At 43.7% G+C, this 22,629-nt stretch overlaps 1 protein-coding gene across 1 annotated transcript in view; it reads left to right on the top strand.

The window, feature by feature from the left end:
• Positions 1–22,629, top strand: part of INPP5D (inositol polyphosphate-5-phosphatase D) — a gene marked incomplete at its 5' end in the record, with an annotated part of 480,457 nt that overhangs the window by 166,427 nt on the left and 291,401 nt on the right. The window contains one exon of the mRNA XM_086949164.1: positions 7,808–7,879. Within this exon, the coding sequence (XP_086805290.1) occupies positions 7,808–7,879 (72 nt within the window). The remainder of the gene's footprint in view (positions 1–7,807; positions 7,880–22,629) is intronic.

The following is a 22,629-nucleotide window of genomic DNA, read 5'->3' as shown; positions in this document are numbered from 1 at the left end:
ACATGGGTACAGTCTAACATCGGAACTCTGGTTTGTAAGTTTGAAGACAACGTCTTTATCATGAGTCTGAAACGTGATGCCATTCAGGGTACCGTGAAGAGAACAATTTTGCTTGCACAAAAGATCAAGTTCGAGCAGGTTTACAGGACTCGAATTGCACACCAGAAATTGGTGATTCTCTTCAAAGGACCCTGGGCCAGATGTACTACCCTATTGCGTGTGCGCAAACGCGATTGCAACCCGTTTGGGCATGCAAAATCTAATAGGGTCATGTACAATCCCTGTTTAGCGACTTGCAAATTTTTTTTGCGACTCGCTAAATAGGAATTGCGATTTGCTATTAGGAAGGGGCATTCCCTTCCTAATAGCAAGTCAAAGGCCTATGTAAGAATGTTTTGCGACTGCAATTGCGGTTGCAAAACACTCACAATTTACCACCCTCTTCAAGAGGATGGTAAAGCACTCACAAATGGGAAGGGGTCCTGAGGGGACCCCTTCCCCTTTGGGAATGCAGGGGAAATATTTTTTTAGGGGCAGGCAGTGGTCCCAGGAACCACTACCTGCCCTTAAAAAATTAAACAAAAACGTTTCGTTTTTCTTTTTTTTAAATGCATCCCGTATTCCTTTATGGAAAACGGGCTGTATTTTTTTTTTTAATCCTTTATTTAAAAGCAGTCTCAGACATGGAGGTCTGCTGAGCCCAGCAGGCCATCATACCTGGGAGGGCCAGCCATTTCTAATGGGGTCACTAACTGTGAGTGCCTCATTAGTATGCATGAGGCATGCAATTTGCGATCCCATTAGGAATCGCCAACAGTGTCTCAGACACTATTGGAACATGTTATTTAGCGACTCGCAATTGAGCGCAATTTGCGAGTCGCTAAATGACATGGTCGTACATCTGGCCCCAAATTTTAACAGCTACTGCTTCAGTGACAGGAATAGTCAATTGTTTATTTGCAACTCCTACAGCATTCATTCTTTTTTCCTAGAGGGGTAGGTTGGAAACCTCTGTTGTTTTCTTCTCTGTACTTGCTGTTTCTGAACCATTTTACTACCTTGAGATTGCACAAATCCACCATTCTGAAGCTGATTCCCATTCACCACATTACCAGCATTGAGACAACATGCCTGCTTCTAATGCCCCATTTTGCCACAAATGTGGCAAGAATTTGTTTTCTTCAAAGTAAGCATATCAATCCCTGTACTGGGATCAATCGGGACACCATGTCCACTACCTTGTGGTTGAAATCCATTTCCACCTTGCATCACAAGAACTCCTTGTTGATAAACTCCCTGCATGGGAGCAACATTCCCAACAAACAGCAATTACAACGACAGCTGAAACACAAGTTGCCTTTGCAACATAGTCGGAACAATTAATTTGACTTAACCACGCATTCCTTTACCACGCATGTCGTTACAGCAACCTGCCTTAGGTAGAGTGGCATTGAGCTTTAAAGTCCAACGCTTTCCCTACTGTTACATGGACTGGAGTTGGAATAGTAAATTACATGTAGCAATTGGTTGTAAAGACTTACATGGAAAAAGATGGGCATTTAAGATGCATTCGTTGTGCCGAATGCATTGTTAAGGAACGCGTGGTTTAGACATGCGGGGTTGTGTCATAGAACCCCAAAAAACTGCTAATTCTGACCTCTTTGTGCAGCTTTCATCTGTACCACCATAACCTTCTCCTTCAGTTTCTTGTGTTTCAGCTCCAATTCATCACTGCTATATTTCGTATACCTCAGGATCTCATCAATTGACTTATTCTACCAATAAATCAGATGCTGTTGAATCATCATGCTAATCTCAGATTTCAATCCATGCACAAACTTGAACATAAAATGCCCAATATCTTTGGCTTCAATAATCTCTGTTCCATTGTATTGTTTAAGTGCTTGCAGCAGTCTCTCATAATAAGAATGTATTGTTTCTGTGGACTCTTGGGTCGTCCTGTCAATCTTGAGCCAATCTATATCCTTACTTAGGGGATACCTTCAATTTTAAAAATGCAATTGCCTGATGATACTTTTTCATCACCACAAGTGATGGACCCTTTGTTATGGGATGTCTCATCGGCTCCCTCTTGGGCCACTCTACAGCTATTTTGTATTCAACCCACAAGTCACCTGGAACTACAATTTCAAACAAGGTGTTCAATTCTATCCACAAAACCTTTGAGATCTTCACAAACCGGTCAACCTGTCAGTACCATTCCACTGGGTTTTCTCTGAATTTCGGAAAATCCTTTGTGAATGATGCAAGATCCATCTGCTCCAAGGTACACGGACATAACCTCCAAAAGGGACATCTCTCATTGGAAGCATGGTATATCATCATCCTTCTCCTCTGTTTTACACAGATCCAGCTGTAATCTGACTTTCTTTGGTTCTTTTTTCTTTGCCCACCTGCCTTCCCACCTTTCCAGCTCACTCCACTTTTGGACATGGGAAATTAATTCCCTGATCTGTAATTTCATTCTTGATGGTCTCATATAAGTGAGTTCACAGTCAATAAAGCTTAAACTGTAACTCCTCTGCAAGGCTTTGGATCTCTGTAAGTCAATTTCATATTTGTGGGCCAATTCAGACAACCTTTATTTTATTTCTTTTTTTACTTTATTTTTCCATTTTTTGCAAAATACAACAGTCAAATCAGACAACCTTTATTGAGACTGTCCAACACGTCTAGTAATATCTTCACACTGAGGCTTGAATATCCCTTCTACTTGGTCCAGGATTCCCATTACTAGATGCTGGAAGTGTCTATAACTTTGAACCAATCATCGAGTTCCCGGGCAGTAAGACGAAGTTGTTCCACCGGCGTATTCAAAATTATCTCTTCGCTAAAAGAACCATGATTTGCATTAGGAGATGAGTTCAAAAGAGACATATCAGAACTTGGTGAACCCATAAGTATTGCTGTCCTGGTGGTACTGTTATTAAAACTTGTAGAAACTTTTGTTTGTTCATGAAAAAAGGTGGCGAACTTTGGAAAAATATTGCATTGGGGAAAACTCTGTCTGACTTAATGATGGCTCTGGACTCATAGCACATAGAGTATTTACTTGTGTCGAAACCAATGGAATTTGAGGAATTGGTCTTGTTGTCGAGCCCATATAATTACTACCTGAGGTATCCATTCTGTTACTAACAGTCAAAGTATGTGTAGTATTTCCTCCCAATCCAGGTATATATAAAGGAACTACAGTGCCAATTGTAACAAGAATGGCCAATGCATCTGGGGCTGTTAGAGCAGATGAATGTGGAGGGGCTGTCATCCCTGAGCTCTCTCCATTTGAATTAGTACTTACATCTACTGGTGCCCTAGGCACATCAAAATTCTCTCTGGTATGTGCATTACTCATTCCTCTAGCTTGGGTCACATTGTATAAGTGTGGACGGCTTAACAATAATTTGTTTATAAAGTCTTCACTTGAATCTGTATCACTATCCTCAGCTGCATTCTCTGCCTCATCTGTCTCCTTTTTTTTCTTTTCTTATCTTTTCGTTTTTTTCTTTTCTTATCCTTTCGTTTACCTTTCCCTTCTTCCTCAATAGTTAATGTAGGGTGCAGTCTATCTCACTCGATCATGTCAGTGCATCATGAGGAGAGCAAGCACAAGTCGCGTCAACCAGCCACGTCACCACGTTAATATTCCTGCCGGCACCTGAGGAAGCCCGAAGTTAGGGGTTGAAAGTTATAGGTACTAGTCGACCAATGACTGAAACAAGTTTGGTGAGTCAGTGATATACCCACCTAGGCTGGGATATCACTCAGCCTGCACAATCTTAGGTACTGAAGAAAGCCCCCTGACTGGTTTGGGCAATTAAATGGGGCTGAAACATGTCGACCACTCACATGGACGAATGAGTGCGTTAGACTAGTAACTTGTCTTCTTACGCACCACACTTTTTTTTACCTTCCTCCATTCTGAACTGAATAAAGTTACAGTTCTGGTAATGCAGGTAATTTTAACTCACCTCACTTGAGCACCCCCTTTGTATCACTGATTACTACTGCAATAACTAGTGGATCTTCCTCCAGGTGGAGAATAGCATACCAAAAAAGAAACCCAATGATGATGCTGTCACGTTTATAATTAGGCGGAGAATCAAGATATACCACCCGATTGCCTATGTACGTGAAGGAGGGTTTTTAAAGACAGCAGAAGTACCTGGCCCTGGTTACACAGGTAAAAGTGATCTATTACCCATTGACAATAGACCCACAATTATTGCCCTATAATGAATGACCTATTGTATCTTCTAGTGGTGCCTCTTCTTCCTTTCTAACAGGTACAGTCGCATCTCACCTCATTAGACTTCGTAGTGCTCTAAAGAATTTATTTTTTTCAATCAAAAATATCCAAAATCCAGAAATGACTTTTTGTTTAAACGAGGAAAAGATTTTTCACCCACAATTCTTAGTTCATCGATCACAACTCACCCGGGTTGATACTTTTCCTCCCTGTGCACTGAGATTCACTGTACCAACCACGCCTCACAATCACACAAAGATAAAGCCCCTGTCTCAATAGTGCTGTCGATGAAGTCAAACAATTAGCACCACAACACAACAGACAACTACACCCAGTTTCTTCTACACTGATAACTTATTTATTATTCTGGGATCTTAGACCATCAGACCCGATAACAACTTCAACTTCTCTGCATTAATTGCCAAATTCACAAACAACTTAAAACATCTCCACAGAACATCACATAATCACTGCAAAACACTGCTAGCTAAGCAAAGTAATGACAATGCACAACCCTGTTAATACTCACACCTCCGCTGCTACAACTCGTTTCCGAACCGCTGGAACTCCATCAATTATTTACTCTGGAGGATAGGAACGAACCATGGGCTTTAGGGGTTTGGACTGGTCTGGGTCATTTCTGAATGGGACACCCTAGCTCCCTCACTTCAGTGACAAACCATCCGACGAGCTACCAGTTGATCCAGCGTTGGGCCAATCCTCTCACCACTTGTTGTGCGATAGACCTTTTTTGCCGACTGAGAGGTAGAGGCAGTTAGCATTTAAAAAAACAGTCCCATTGACAGTGCAGCCCATTTGGCGCCACAATAAGCACCAGGAATCTGTGACTATAGTTATGAAGGTTTATTACAAATTAACATTCAAGTTAAGGTAAATTAATCTCAATTCCATGCTGTAAAGATACAGAATAACAATATCCCAACCTCTTTAAGAAGTTCAGATGTACCAGAATAAGGCAGACAAGAAGTCCAGTTACAGCAATACAGAAAATTAATAACAGAATCTCATGCTCAGCGAAGATTTTCCAATTCTCACTTCTGTACATGAGTATAGTCTAAAACCATCAAATTTAAAGTTGAAACTAAAAGGATGGTTTAAACTTAAAAGTGTCCCAAACATCAGGGAAATGCAGAAAATTAAACAAATGGGAGGAAGTGCTGGAAGGGGTCAACATTTCAGAAGCTCGGTCACGAGTCTTCTTGGGATTGAAATATAAGTGTTAGCCTAAGCTACACTTAGCATAAAGTCAAAGGAGAAGCATGGAGTTCGAAACCTCTCAAAGTCCAAAGGAAAGTGGCCAACAATGACCTGTGAGAACACCAATTATTGCCACACAAATCTTCTGAGTACACCCCTTATTCAAGGCATGAGGGGCTCCATTGTTTTTACCATTCTCACGTTATGAGCTCAAACATTAACAAATTCTCCCAGGCCGGTCCTGAGAACGACATTGTCTTTGGTCAACTGAGACTCCTTTCAACATTACTGAATGGAAACTGTCAGTTAACACTCTGGCTTCCCATGTTCTTTCTCAAAGTCTTCTTCTCGGCCTCTTTCTCTCTATCACTAGTACAGCGTTGTATCTGTTCTCAACTAACAAACCATGTGAATATGCCTGCAAGCAGAAATTTTGAAACAGTATTTTATTCAGAAAAAAACATGGGCCTAGTCATGGCAATTTAATGTATTAAATAAATGATGCACATTCAATATAAGTGTGCATATTCAACCAGAAATGAATGGATAATGTCAGTTATCCCCAAGGACCCCACCACCGCCAAAGCCAACCTCCACGAAGGAATGAAGGCCGTCACCGACTGGATGAAGGTCAGCTGTCTGAAGCTGAACTCGGACAAGACAGAGGTCCTCATCCTCGGCTCCAACACTTCAGCCTGGGACGACTCCTGGTGGCCGACGGCACTGGGGGCAGCCCAAACACCCACCTACCACACACGCAACCTGGGAATTATCCTCGACTCAAGGCTCTCAATGACCAAGCAAGTCAACGCCGTCTCCTCCTCCTGCTTCAACACCCTCCGCATGCTCCGCAAGATCTACAGATGGATCCCGGCAGATACAAGAAAGACAGTCACCCAGGCTTTTGTCCGCAGCAGACTCGACTACGGAAACGCCCTCTACGCGGAAGCCCCGACCAAGCTCATCAAACGACTACAACGCATCCAAGACTCCTCGGCACGACTGATCCTTGACATACCACGCCACGGCCACATCAGCCCCCACCTGAGAAACCTGCACTTGCACCCCGTCAACAAGAGTATATCCTTCAAGCTCCTCATCCATGCACACAAAGGCACTCCACAAGACCGCCCTAGCCTACCTCAACAGACGACTTTCCTTCTACATCCCCAACCGCCAGCTACGCTCTGTGACCTCTCAATCGCCACCGTCCCGCACGTCCGAAGAGCAACCACCGGCGGGAGATCCTTCTCCCACGTCGCCGCCAAGACATGGAACACCCTCCCACTGAGCCTACGACAGACCCAAGACCTGCTGACCTTCAGGAGGACACTCAAGACCTGGCTGTTCGATCAGTAGCGCCCCCAGCGCCTTGAGGTTGATTGATTGAGTACATTAGATTCATGGTACACATTGCATTCAGATAAAAAACTTGAGTACATGTGTATAAATGTGACTAAGAACAACATAATAAATGCAAATATAAAACATTAGTGCACACATTACATACGTTTTTCTCGTTTCTAAAGTAAATACACTTAATAGTGTGAGGACGGTTTTCATTATCTTTCTCAGAAGCATGTATCAGTTAATACGGTTAAGGCACGCAGTGTATATGTTTGAGTGTCCACTCCTACAGTAAATGCACTTCAATAGTAATATCAAGTGCAATAGTTTACATCAATATCATTAGGATGCACAAAGTATGTGTGCTAGGTGCACATATATACTGCTTATTCATGACATTAAGGATGGAGCCAAAATTGCGCTGCTCCACATGAGTGAGTGACAGAGATGACTTTCACCTTCTTCAAATTAGAGTTTTACACAGAAATGAGGCCTAACTAAACACATAAATAAGCATACTTCTATACAGCAGATAAATTGTGTCTTAATTGTAATTAAGTTATTTCAGTGTAAGTATGTAGAATCCTGTGCAAACTGCATATTCAACGTTGTTGTTAATGCACAAAATTATAAGTCCACAAACCTTTTCTACATTCTGACACCAGATACACTTAAGGTGACTTCAGAAGAGATTTTTTGATTAATGAAATTTGGTTATAGATGGTATTTTGGGAGGGAGGAAGTTCTATAGGTTAGTTGATAATCCTCTTGGTGTATGCTTCCACACTAGTGAGATTTTGAATCTCATTGTTTACAGTTGGAGAATATGCACTTTATGTATCAGGCCATGTTGGCCCCTGAGATGCTTATCATGTTATTCGGGCAGGTTTGGTGGGTTCTTGTCTTAACGTACCTTCTTTTAAATCACAAATGTTTCTATCAATCTTCTTCCCAAGCATTTGCTTTCTTCTGCAGATAAAGAAAATGGCAGTTGAAGGAACAGAGATTAAGCCGCGGCGATCCCTCATCCCTCCAATAACATTTGAGGTAAGGACGCTTGTATGGCATGCACAAAGGCTGTGCAAGTGAATTTAGTATGACCGAGGTAGTGGAGACGTTTGTGCTGTAATATTGGGAAGGTAGTTCAGTAAATGCTGCACATTATAACATGAGGGAGATGATATATCTCTAGGCTTCTGCCTATTCTTTTTTTCTGTATGGCACGGGGGGAGTAAAACAGCTGTGATTAAACAACTTTTGCTCCCGAGTCCATGACACAGAAAAACAAGCATTGGTAAAACCAATAGGACTGGCCTTGGCAAACTGCAGAATATTTAATTGTTTTATTGTTTACTAAAAGCCCGTCCCGACGTTGTCCGGGTATGAATTGCTGCCGGCCAGTGGTATATTGTTTTGTAGGATTTCGTTTTGATAGCATTTCTTATCTGTGACGGGCCTGTGAAATGCTCAGATTCACAGTGCACTGCTGATGCACTTAAGAGTGCGCGTTCAGTAGTGTGAGAACTCGAGTTTCCCTACTTTATTTTTCATTGCAATTTTATGATTAGCACGAACTTGACAACATGGCATGAGCACAATTTACATTACAGAAGAACACATTCATTTTTGGTAGGCACTGGGAGACAAAGCGATTTGCCTGGAATCACAGGATGTTGAGCTGATGCCGAGATTCGAACGTAGCTCCTCAGCTCTAAAGTTCGCAATTCTAGAACTTGTGGCGGGAGGTGTGTCTAAAAGTGTATGTCGGTGCTGGCCATCAATGAGAGAGACCTGTGCATTTTTCAAATGGGTGGTGAAAAAATATGAGTATGTTGCTGGAGATGTGGGCCGCCGTGCTACCAATGTACTTACCGGGGGAGGGTAAACAGCCACCCATTATTCCGCAACTTTCTTTCCGCATACCATCACTCCGCATACTTTCATTACGAAAGTACCATAACTCCGCAATGCCATTATAACGCATGGCATTACATTTTATATGCTGTTACCACGCATAAATGTACAACGAAATTCTGTGTAAATGCATAAATGGTAAAATCATGTTTTTTTTTAATGTTTGGATAAGGTAAGTATGGGTATAGGGGTATATGTTTTGGGGTACTGAGGTATATGTTTTGGGGTGTTTGTGTATTTTAAGGGTTCAGATATAGTTTTGGGTTATGGGGTACAGGGGTAGTTTTAGGGTTTAGGGATAGGTATGGGTTTTGGGGTACAGGGGTATTTTTAGGGTTCAGGGCTAGGTTTGGGTTTTGGGGTGTAGGGGTATTTTAGGGTTCAGGGGTAGGTTTGGGTTTTGGGGTACAGGGGTATTTTAAGGGTACAGGGCTAGGTTTGGGTTTTGGGGTACAGGGGTATTTTTAGGGTTCAGGGCTAGGTTTGGGTTTTGGGGTACAGGGGTATTTTAGGGTTCAGGGGTAGGTTTGGGTTTTGGGGTACAGGGTTATTTTTAGGGTTCAGGGCTAGGTTTGGGTTTTGGGATACAAGGGTATTTTTAGGGTTCAGGGGTAGGTTTGGGTTATGGGGTACAGGGGTATTTTAAGGGTTCAGGGGTAGGTTTGGGTTTTGGGGTACAGGGGTATTTTTATGGTTCAGGGGTAGGTTTGGGTTTGGGGTACAGGGGTATTTTTAGGGTTCAGGGGTAGGTTTGGGTTTTGAGGTATAGAGGTATTTATAGGGTTCGGGCTAGGTTTGGGTTTTGGGTTATAGGGGTATTTTTAGGATTTAGGGATAGGTTTGGGTTTTGGGGTACAGGGTATATTTATAGGGTTAAGATGGGTTAGTGTTTAAGGGTGTTGGGGTATTTTAAGGAGTAAGGGTGGGTTATGATTATTGGGTGCTGGGGTATTTAAAGGGAGCAGGGTGGGATTAGCACACGATATGAGACATGGCATGAAGGGCTGAACGTACCACACACCCCCAGCGTTTGTCATGCCCCCAGCACACGCCCACAGCACAACTTAGACACGCCCACAAGGGACTACTTTGCTGGCACGGTTCTTTTACCTTTTAAATGTATATGGTGGGCGTCTGCATAGCCTATGTCCTTCTGCTGCAAATGCCCTTTCCAACGCTGTATTGGGTGTTGTGATTGGTGCTGTGGTTCCTGAGATTACCCGCCTCAAAGGTTTGGGCTCTCTCTTTATTATATTAGTACTAGCAGCCCGCCCCAGCGTTGCCTGGGGCAGAAAGGGGCTGGGGGCAGTCGACCCGCTCCCACCCCGACCCCCTCCCGCACCTACTCCCTCCCGCCCCGACTCACTCGCGCCCCCCTCCCACCCCGACTCACTCGCGCCCCCTCCCGCCTTGACTCACTCATGCCCCCCTCCCGCCCGACTTACTCGTGCCCCCTTCCCGCCCCGACTCACTCGCGCCCCCCCGCCCCGACTCACTCGCGCTCCGACATTTGCATTTGCATCACACAGTCTCACTTTCCCTTTCCTTACCTGTGCCGCCGCTCCTCACTGCACAGCTGCTCGTCACTGCACCGCCCTCCTCCTTTGTCATCACGCACGTCGCGTAGCGGCCAGCGCTAGGTCCTGGCCGGCGCTACTTTCAGGAGACTACTTTGTTTACAAACTTAATTTTTTTAATTTACTTATTTTTTTTAATTTATATAGCCTATGTCCATCTACACACCCTGACATTTTCATAGATGTATCGGGTGTGTAGATTGGCGCTGTGGTTCCCGAGTTTACCTGGCCAAAAGGTGCAAGTTCTCTCTTTATAATAGTAGTATAGATAGATATCATGCATATTCCACACAGAGAAAAAGGAAAAAATAAAGCTTAAATGTGGCTTTGCCAGCATTAAAAATGCACTTTTTTGTGATGAAGGCAAAAATAAGTTACCACTTAACCAGGCACTCAAATCGCAAACAGCTAGAATGATACTTAAATGCTTTATAATTTTAACAAGCATTGGCCATGCCAATAAGTCCAACTTCTGAATAAAAATACCTTTTGTGTCATTGATGGGCTTAGGCACTCAATAAGTCATCATACAAGACACTCTGTGACTCCTCTTTGCATTTGTGCACCCTTTCATCCATTCACGACTCATTCTTGGATTCCTCCTCTGACACAATGGCAATAAAACAAATACAAACTCAGCAACATGTGCAAGATAAATTAAAAGAGTGCTAGAAGAAAAAATAAAATATGCCGCTGTCAAAACACAGCAGACGTGCTTGCAATAACTCCGTCCATCATCCCCTTTGGTTTTGCTTTGTTCGCCCTAAGTTGGCAGGGTATGCCCATACGTGAATCCCTTGCTCACTTTGCCACTGTATTCAAGCTAGCCTGGCTGATGACGGCTGATTAGCCAGAAACCGGTCCCGTCCCATGTTTTTAGTGATTTAGTCACTAATGAATAAAAAAAATGAATGTACAGAATACTGATAATGAGAGTAATAAATCTAGCATGTTGAAACAGAAAACGTATTGGGCACTAATCAAGAAATTGTCTGACAATGATAACTGCATTATACGCAACGCGGCTAAAGGGGGCAATGTGGTCCTTTGGGACAGACAAAAAACTTAGCAGAAGCTTATAAGCAATTAAATAACAAGAATTCCTATAAAAGAATTGCTGAGATTGAAATGGTGGAGAGTTATATGGAGTTTAAGGATGACCTCAAGTAGTGGTACGATCACGTCCTCTTAAGTTATGATGAGTTTATGTTTATGAGAAGTGAGAAATCAGTGACAACGGTGTTCTATTTAGTTCCAAAGATTGAAAAAAATGCGGAAAATTCTCCAGGGCGCCCATTTATTTCAGCAATGGGAAGTGCTCTGGAGCAGACATCTAAATATGCGGATTCATTTTTAAATCCTCTAGCAAAATCATTGCCCTCTTATATCCAGGATACAGGGGATTTTCTCCAGAGGATTTATGATCTTCCGTGGCAGAAAGACTACCTATTACTTACCATAGATGTGTCAACGCTGTATACCAGCATTAGACATATAGATGGACTGAGAGCAGCAAAACACTTTTTGGGAACTAGGCCAATTAGACTGTGGTCACACACACAAATGATTTTGCGTATGATTGAAAAGTGTCTAAGCAGCAATTTTTTTCTATTTAATGGCGACCTGTTCCATCAGATCTGTGGCACTGCGATGGGCACCTGCTTCGCCCCCAGCTATACAAATCTGCATATGGGCTGGTGGGAGGAGCAGGTGGTCCAAACACAGTACCAGGAAGAATGGAAAGAAAACAGTATGCACTGGAGTCGTTTTATCGATGATTTGTTTTTAGTGTGGCAGGACACTGAAGATGAGGGAAAAAGCTTTATCAATAAACTACAAAATAACAACTTAAATTTGAGTTTTACCAGTGAAATTAGTAGAACTAATGTTAACTTCCTTGACTTAACTGTGTATATCAGTGATGGAAAAGTAGAAACTAAGTTGTTCAGAAAGCCCACCTCAGGGAACACCCTATTACACACAAAAAGCTTTCACCCAGTGACTCTTAAACCAAGCATCCTTTATGAGAATGTCTTCATGCAAAGCGTAACTGTAACGATGAGGCAGAGACTAATAAAGAGCTAAATATCCTTAAAGAAAGATTTAGAAGCAGTGGGTACCCAAATGAATGGATAGATACAGCAATCAATAGAGTTTCCAAAAAGAAAAGAGAGGAAATATTAATAAAGAAACAAGACCAGTAAAGAAAAGAACACATCAATGTAGATTCATTACAACATTCAGCAAACAGCAAGATAAATTACGGCGCATTCTAAACAAACACTGGCACATAGTTAAAAAAGAACCCAAACTTGGTAAAGTAGTTCCCCGTAGACCACAAATAACATTCAGGAGAGTAAGGACATTTAAACAGGCATTAGTTAGACGCCAAGGTTTTGTAAAATGTACAAAATGTAAGGCCTGTACACATGGAGTCAATACGGAGGAGTACAAACCAGGACTAACTAGGAACACTAGGAATATCAAAGGCAAATACACATGTAAGATCCTAGAGGTGGAAATAGGAAGAAAAAACTAAGGAGGTTGGAGTCCCGATATACTCTAAAACTTGACTCAAAGCAGCCAGGGGGTTTCGACATTGAAGAGGACTTGCACACACATTTATAAATTCAGTAAGAGAGGAGTACCAAATGAATTAGAAAAAGTCGTTTTTTCAGAAGAAATTTTGTATATTAAAAAAACATGTTTTACATTTTTTTTCTAAACAGACTTGGTTAGAGTGTTATTAAAGGAGAGATCCATAGACAATGTCATGATATATGAGGGTATGCGCACTTGGGCTTAATTAGGGAAGCATCTCACTAGAAAGAACTCTGATATAATTTCAGAAGTGTTAATTATATGTATATAAATAAATCATTCTATAAATACTGCGGAAGGTACGATAAGCTAAGATATCACGAAAAGCCCACAGGGGCTGAATTGAATGACAATGTGTTAGCATAATGAGATGTCAATATGCTTTAAAAATGCGTAAATGAAAAAATCACACTATTTAATAGTACTTGACATCTGTGGTATAAAATGAATATAAATGTAAGTATTTATTTTAACTAGACATTATGAGATGTTTTATGTATATTATATCACGTCTTGTGATCCCCGTAGGTTGAAGCTACAAGTCTGTTTTCACTAGCACTGTTTTTGTAGTTTTGTGAATGACACTTGTTTAACATGGAAGTAGAGTTTAAAATGGCAGCGTGCAATGGTCTGGTTATCGGTGACCAAGACTGCTACGCAGTCAAAGCGCGTCTGATAGCGGCTGACAATAAAATCGGTGGAACTCCACATGGCTTCATCATCCTTTCTATAGGAAAAGTGAATATTGTAGGGCGCGTTCTTATGGGGTCCATGCAGACGAAGCAATTTTCATTATGGAGGCGGTGATTTTTGCACGAGGAGCTATATATATATATATATATCTTTTCCAATCCTGCTTTAGAAATCAAAAAACCAGGCACCGACTCCGTGGGATGTAGATCAAAGAAAAGTGTTTATTCCATGCGATACAGCCAGACGTGTTTGGACGGACGAGTCCGCCTTGCTCACTACATCTGATATATATATATATACACAAGATATTTTCACCGGTCCTGGTGAAAATGACGAGCAACTCCGGATTGAGATTCAGAAATCAGTGTTTATTCAGCACACAGAACATATATATATTATTAATGATTTGTTTAGTACAAGATTGTGGCAGACATAAAAGACTAGATTCTAGAAAGAATTATTACAGTGCAAATCGTCTACCCCTAGGGTTTATCAAATATATTAACCAACACCAACATCTTTTCCTACAAAGATAATCTGTTACATGTCATGTGATAAAATACCTGTCTGTAGGCTTAGGTACAGAGAAATAATCGACCCTTTTCACAGTCAATATGTCACGCCTACTGACTTTAAAAAAAAAACCTTTATTTATGGATTTTCATACATGAACAAATAGAGACATAGAAGTTCACTGCCATTTTCCACACATGGAGCAATACATATGCAAGGATGTGCAAGTATGTCAAATAGCGCAATAACCAAGAAGTCCCGTCTGACATCAAAAATCAAAATCTCATAGTCGCTGTCAGCCCCACAATGTAGATCACATCCGCCGCCCGGTATTATTTAACCCACCTGTCATATCATAGACAAAGGAACAAAAGTCAAACATAATAATCATCATTACTGGAAGTATTATTGTTATCTGACATTAATTATATTGAAAAACAATGATCCAATCAACCAACTCCAGCCGGAACTATACCTTGCTCCAGTTGTGTGGTGGACGGCTGCCTATGTGACTCGACATATATCCTTAATGGACCCCATATGTCCCTGGGGCGAGGAGAAGTAGGTAAAGTGGTGGAGTATATCTCGCAATTTGTGTTGCAGGATGCCAAACTGCCCAGCCAACTCTGCAAAGTGGGGACTGATCTGCGACCCCCAATGAATTGCGATCTCCCATTTGGCCAATAACAAACCTAGCGCTGCGAATTTCCACACCTTTTTGGGGAAATTGACCACATAGCCTAACAGTGCCACTTCAGGAATGGAGACTAGGGGCAGACCGATCATCTTGCTGAGGGTCTTGTGCACCAATTCCCAGTAGGGCTGTAGGAGTGGGCAGGTCCATGTGAGGTGTGCGAAATCTGCATAGGGGGCTGCGCATTTGCGACAATTGTGAGGTCTGGACTTATCTAGTCTGTGGGATTTGTCTGGTGTAATGTACATCCTGCGTAAAAACTTGAAATGTAGCAGTTTATGTCTACTGTTAAGGGAAATTACTCTCATACCCGCGCAGCAGTCTGCCCATTGGTCATCAGTGATTGGGTGGCCAAGGTCCTCCTTTCAATGTCTGCGAAGTCTGTCGTCATTTACAGGGATTATACCAGAGGATGCTTTGTAGAGTTTGAAGATGATGTGAACATGTTGTTCGCACTCTATGACCATGGATAACGGCACAAAGGAGTCAGGTTCTATTGGGAAACCGGGCAGCGTGGTGCGTGAAACTGACCCCCTCCGGTTCAGTACAAAGCTATCCATGAATGTGGCATCAGGGAAGCGGTCCGCGTCTTTGACAGAGAAGGCTTGGCTGTCTGTGGGAAGGTCCCCTATTTTGGTAATGTCAAATTTAGTTAATGTACATTGCACAATCTTTTTCCCAGTTATTGGCAACCATCGAGTATTGGGAGGTGGTAGGGAAGATGAGTACAGCGTGGCAGTACCAGTGACACGCTTCAGTTTCTCCCAAGCCCAACTGTTGGTGAACACCGTCTGAACGTCTCTGATATCTCTGGGATGCCCTTGGGTAGTACCGTAGATAATTTGTCGGAAAGGACAAAATCAGACTCCTGTTGGAGGAACGGAATCCTGGCATCTGGGTGGAACCACGAGTAGGCGTAGCTGCATTGGGCAATCAAATAATATAAATGTAAATCTGGCACTCCTTAGCCCCCTCTCACATAGGGAAGAGTAAGTACCTGCCACCTAACTCGAGGTTGTTTGCACCCATACTAATCTAGTAAGAAGGGATCATAATGTCAGGTAGGCTGCTAGGGAGGTGTATCAGAATATTATTAAATAGATATAGAAACTTGGGTAGGACCACCATCTTAAGGATCGCCACTCTGCCAGCAATGGATAGCGGTAGTCTCAGCCAGTGCTCTATTTGTGTTTCTAAGGTGCTGATAGCTTGGCTGTAGATGAGGCGGATGATCAAGGCAGTGTCTAGGTGGATGTTAATACCTAGATATTTAACAGAATCCGATCACCCCTCCAGAGGGAATTTGCACTCCCACGGCTTGGTGCTAGACGTTAAGGGGAAGATCACCGTTTTGTGCCAGTTAATGCAGAGACCCGAATAGCGCCCAAATCGGATTATTTCTCAAATGAGAGGCTCTAGATTAATGTGAGGTTCTCTCACATTCAGAACTGTGTTGTCCGCATTGAGCAAAACTAGAAGAGGACCTGTGTTAAATTGTAAGCCTCGCCGCAAATGATTTTCTTGAAAGTGGTGAATTAGAGGATCCATAGCCAGGATGAATAAGAGGGGCGAGAGTGGGCAGCCCTGCCGCGTACGTCTAGACAACTAGTAGGAGTGGGAAAGTGTACAGTGTAGCAGGGATACTGCTCATACACAGAACTGTGCATAGAGATTTGGCACCTCAGTGAATTAGGGTGTACCAAAACTCACCTTAGAAGCCAAAATCCTCTACCAGACTAGCAATCAGTGTCTCATTGGTTCTTCCATACCCCCAATGATTAGACAATCCAGAACATGGAACTTAGAATACCTCAGGCAATGTGGAACACATGAACACTCTTTCGTTATACTCTCATAATCCAAAACTGGGAGTAAATGAAGACATGTGCAAGTTGGAAATATTTATTTCTAATGCCGTGTTCTCAGGTGGAGTATCTTAGCTAATACAAGCAGACATATTATAAGCAACAAGATTATCAGCATAGTTACTATTCCATAAAATACAAAACGAGAAAGCATGTTAAAATGCTAAATGGAAAAAGGCTAGATTACACCTAGATTTCACCCTCCCTTGCTAGTAGGTTATTTTATACCTACAAAAGGTCTCTTGGGTTTACAAGGGCGGCCCCATACCTCTGGATCACATCATTTTTTACACCAGCTCTCTGCATACAAATGTTCTCCAAGTGTGTTTGCATGCCTGCGCAGTGCATTATTAAACGCGCCAAAATCAGAGGTGGCCACAGCTGCATATATGTTGTCTAGAACGTGCGCTGATCAGACCGAACAACAACCTCTGTGTTGAAAAACCTTGAAGGCCTTGGCACTCACTGTTCAGACAAAGCTTACCAAGCAAAGCTGCTACTATAGGAAAACATATTATTCTTGTGTGAAGCAAAACAGTCTGCTAGACTCTAAACATTTATAATAATGTGTGCCGTGTGCAAAGGCAGCAGAAAGGAAAAATTGTGTTTAAACTTCGAAGAAGCTCATGCAAACTTAACACAGTGTAAATGCAAGGCTCATCCCCATGACAACAGTTTATTTGGAGCCGCACTACAGAGCGGCTGTACAGCAAAGAAGTAGTAGCATTGAAACCCATTGGCATTCCCATTCGGCGCATTACGGACACAAAAAAGGGCCACTCCAAGGAGTCAAACGTCTTCTCCGTGTCAAGTAGGATGGCCGCAGCAGGGGTATCTGGGTTGATTCAATGGAGGACAGAGAAGAGAGTCCGAAGATTGAACAACGTGGATCTATGGGGAAAAAAAACGGATTGAGCTGGGGAGATAATGAACTCCATCAATTGAGACAAATGCATGGCGACAATTTTAGCAAGGATTTTATAGTCCACATTTAGTAAAGATAGGGGCCTATATGACCCACAGAGACGCTGGTCTTTGCCCGGTTTAGGGAGGAAGATGATAACCGCGTAGGGTAGGGGAAAGGATCTGTTTCTCAAGGGCCTCTGCGTATACCTCAATGAGGTGGGCTACCAAGAGATCCTTGTAATTTTTGTAGAAATCGCCAGTGAAGCCACCTAACCCAGGGGCAGAGGAGGATCCAAGAGTTTCGATGGCCGCAAGAACATCGGCTTCGGAAATTGATTCCGCTAAGAATTCTTGCATGTATTTTTCAAGGTATAGTAGTGCGATTTCAGATAGATAGTTTTCTTGGGCTGTGGGATCATTCCCTATTTTGGATGCATATAGGGCTTTGAAATAGTCCAGAAATTTGTCGCGAAAATCTGAGGTGGTGGAGAGCACTTAGTTAGCGGGAGAACAGAGCTCCTTAATGTGGGCCTTACTGTATGGGGGGGGCGAAGCATCTGGGCAAGTACATGGCCTGGCCTTTCCCCCTTGCTGTAGCACCTGACTCTTTGGTATTTGCCCAGAAACAGAATTTCGTGATCCGCCGTTTCCCGGTAGTCTGCAAGAAGTGCGAGTCGTTGCTTTTCCGATAGGAGGGTCGATGACGGCATCAAGCGCAGCCAGGTCATGTTCTATGCGGGACAGCGAGTTTCGCAGGACCTTAAGCACACAGGCGTGTTTGGCGATGCAGACACCCCTTATGTATGTTTGAAACCCTCCCACAGGACCGCCGAAGTGTCTACCGAGCTGGTGTTAATGGAATAATATTCTTCAATGGCTTCCCGTACTTCATTATTAAAGGAGTCTTCGAGTAGGGCACGGATGGGGAAGCTCCACTGGGGATCAAACCCTTCAGGTCGGGGGACATCAAGGTGTAGTACAACGGGAGAGTGGTCAGAATATGTCCTTGGAAGTGTTGTGAGGGAGTGAAACCAACCAGAGACACCTGGGGAAATCAACAATTAGTCAATCCTCGTCCATTTGTTGTATTGGCCTGCATAATGCGTGTGTTCTGTGTGGGAGGGATTTCGGGAGCACCAGATGTCTAATAAGGGAAGTTGTTTGCAGAGGTTGAGTAGTGCTCGGCGCGCGCAGGGTTTGGAGTCAGGGAAGGTACTGTCCAACAAAGAATCTAGAAGCAAATTGAAATCCCCCCCACCCACAAGATAACGCATAGGGCCTAATTTTGAGAGTTGAGCGTATAGAGAATGAAAGAATTCTGGGGAATCAGTATTCGGGCGTAGAAGCATACTAGAGCTATCTTATGTCTCAATAACAACCCCGCTGCAATGGAGTATTGTCCCTCACTGTCATTTACGATTGAGCTTGGGCTGAAGAGAAGCCTTTTATGAATAAGAATAGCTGTATCTCTAGCGTAATTGCTATAATTGGCAAAGTATCTGTGTGTACCCCAGCTGGATGCAAAGTGAGTAGAGTCTGAGTGACGTAGATGTGTCTCCTGTAGGAAAGCTATTATCAATTTTGTGGCGGAGTAGATAGTGCAGGACATGTTGTTTTTTGCGATTATCGTTAAGGCCCGTACGTTCCAGAATATTAAGGAGAGGCCAGAGGGACCTGCCATAGTACCTAACTGGCCCATCTGAGATCTCAATGTGCATGATAAATGCGGTACTAAGTGTGTACATGTTATCCATGACAGTGAATAGCATCTTGAAAATCCAATAACATTTGTGCCGAAGCAATTGTCCCTGCCACCCTCCACCCAACCTCGCAACCAGAAAAGCAAGGCCTACCCAAGACTGAAAACAGAATACAAAATACCAATCGAATTGACAATGGAGTGAGATATACACTGAAGTGGTACAACCATAAAATAGAACACCAAGCTAAGGTGTACACCAAAGGGGGGGTGGCAACGACACGTCATCTACCCAGCCAATTGAATTATTTCACATTGATGAAGGACCTTATCTCAAAACAGATACATAATATTGAAAAAAATCAAAATGCTTGCTGGAATCAGCCAGACCCAGTTCCTGAGAAGAGGTCCCTGCTGGCATCAGATTCACTGTGCGGCGGGGAGGGGCGGATACCATCACCAACCGTCTGATTATTCCATCTGTATACTTGGCAAAATTCCTGCACTCCGATTGGTTTATCGAATATGCAAGTCTTGCCATTTACCTCCACTCTCATCCTATCCAGGTATAACATACCATATTTTAAACCAAGGTTCCTGAGTGTGGGTTTGACACCTGTGTATTTGTGACGGGCCTCTTGCACCATGATCGTGAAGTCAGGATACAGCAAAATCTTGGAGCTCTGCCAGATGGCTTCCCCATGCTCCCTCACCAGGGGCAGTACTGTGTCACCGTCCCAGTAGTTCATGACTTGTGCAATGACTGGCCTCGGAGGACACCCTGGGTTGGGCGGAGGCCCAAGTGAGCGGTGAGCGCGTTCAACTTCAAAGCTCGGTGTGAAGGAATCTCTACCGAACATATCAGCTAAGAGAGTTTCTACAAAGGTGTCCAGGCGGCCAGTGACTGTAGATTCGGGAACCCCCATGATGCAAATATTATTGCGTCTGCTGCGTGCTTCAAGATCCTCATTTTTAAAGGCCACATCTTTAAGTATGCGCTCCATATGCTCTAGCCTCTTGCGGGATTGGGCAGTGCCGTATCCAATGTCGGATAGGCGGGCCTCCGCAACATCCAGGCGTCGATCTTGCACCTCAATGTTTGCTCCCATATCGGCAAGCCTCTTGTCAAATGCATCAAATCGGCCATCCAGAGCTTCAAATCCCACCTTCTGTTCCTGTAGCAGCACTGTGGATTGTGCTGAGGAATCATCTGGTCGGTCCACACCTTGCCCTCCGCCGCCATCCTGGTGTTACTTTCTGAGTCCGTGTCAGTGAGCTTTTCGAATGGAAGCGTCTTCTGTTTTGTGTCTTTGCTGCCCATGCCGTGGCGCAATGATATAGATGGGGAGGCAATGAAAGGTTCCAGCGTGTATTGCGCAATGAAGATCCAACAATGCGCGCAGCAGTTAATGGGGGGACACCCAGCACCCGAGGAGTGTAAAGCAGGGAAGTGTCTCTCCAGGAGCAAGCAATGAGATGTAAGTGCCTACCTGGCAGTAAAAAAGAGGAGGTAATGAACCTCCCACAGGAGTGATCACAGATCTCAAGTCCGAGGACAGAGGAGTGAGGAGTGGACCATCGAAGGACCACTGCGTCCGCTGCTCTCCCTGTAGGGCCTTGCTGCAGGCAGGTACCACCAAGCGTTGGGTATTGTGCGATGGGGGCCCCCCAAGGTGGCGCTTCGAGTCGCTGTGTTCGGGCGGGGGTTTGGATGAAGTTACCATGCTGAGCAGGGCTGCAATGTAGTCAGGAGAAATGGTGGGGGTTTGATGAGAGGCTGAATTCGCTGATTTGCTGGCATAAGTCAGCCCGCAATCGGAGTAACAAGCGTGCTTGGTGAGCAGCGAGTTGCTTCACGGTTTGCCCCTGTCAGCCGGTATCTTGCATTTAGGCCGCCGTCACCAGGGTCCGTCCGCGTTTACAGTTTCTCCAGGCCGATGAGAGGAGGATGGTGCTGCCCGGTGGGGGAGGGAGGAGACTGCAGGCCGGCCGCGCCATCAAACAATCGGGCAGCCCACTCAACGATCGCTCACGGTCAGCTCACCTACCGCTGGGTTCACACCATGGGCTGCTGAGACGCGGCTGCTGGGCCCACTCGTCCCGGGGCTCCGTCCGGATCATATGCCGCGCTTCTCCCAGGCTCAGTTCGTCCGCCTCAGGCCACGCCCCCCAGCCTACGTCAATGCAGTTTCCATTTGGCGGCGGAATGGCAGTGCCGGTCTCAGCAGGATCTCAGGGGTCTGGTGATAGCTCGGATGTGCTGATCATGACTGCGTATGTTGGGGATAACAGCAGCTGTGTCAAGATGGTGTGCGGAGCTTCAATACCGCGTGGCCATCTTGGTCTGCGGCTTGGCCACGCCCCAACACCTACTGACTTTAGCATAACGTTTCATTATAAAGAATCGAGCCGATAACTTTATTGTTTTTTATTGTTTTTTTAATATTTTGATTTGCATTTTTAACCAACATGAACACAGCTGGCAAGTCACAGGTAATTATCCACACACCCAGGTGCCCCCCCGTCCTCCAACCCACCTTCCGCAATGACAACATCGTGAACAGCAGCTCAACAAGATCCAGCCTCCTCCTACAATACATTATTCTGCAACTATAACTTTATTGTTGGCTTGTCACCATAACCAACTCAGACCTACTGTGTTGGTCATAACGCCTTCCCACAAGGCAACTATCTGGTATATCCATATAAACTAAAAATAGGTACAAAATATAGTTCTCAAAATAATACAAAATCCCTACTAATAGAGCACAAGAAGGATTGTCAAAGTGCAAACCATCTATCCCCAAGGTTTGTTCAGGTGGGTCACCAACACCAAAACCCTGCCTTATACAGTAAACTGTGAGATTCCATTTAACAAAATACCTGCCTACAGGCATCAGCTCAGTGTAATAATGATACAACCATAACTGTCTATTGCTATGTGTACATGCTTTCACAGTAAGTTTGTAAGGCCTACTCGCTTTGTTATTACTTTTCATTATAAACATATCACATCTAAGGAATCTGATATAACTTTTCCCAGTGAACCGATACACCTTTAGCCTTTACCAATGGCTTTACACTAAATACAACACATCCTACTGAAATGCAGCATCAGGCATCCTCATACCTAAAGTTCTTTGTGGAAATATACATACTCAAAGTCCTTCTACACAAACATTAATCCTTAAGGATACAAGTTGCACGGAGAAAATCTTTTAGCATTTGTTGTGCTAGATCGGGTATGTAAAAGGGTTTTTACTTTGACAAACATATCTCTGTAGTTTACAGGATTGACTCATTCTATTATTGCAGGGGTCTTCCAACTAGGACAG

This window comes from Lissotriton vulgaris, unplaced genomic scaffold (genome assembly GCF_964263255.1).
Source record: "Lissotriton vulgaris unplaced genomic scaffold, aLisVul1.2 SCAFFOLD_1234, whole genome shotgun sequence".
NCBI classification, from domain to species: domain Eukaryota; kingdom Metazoa; phylum Chordata; class Amphibia; order Caudata; family Salamandridae; genus Lissotriton; species Lissotriton vulgaris.
This window is presented reverse-complemented; position numbering and strand designations above follow the sequence as displayed.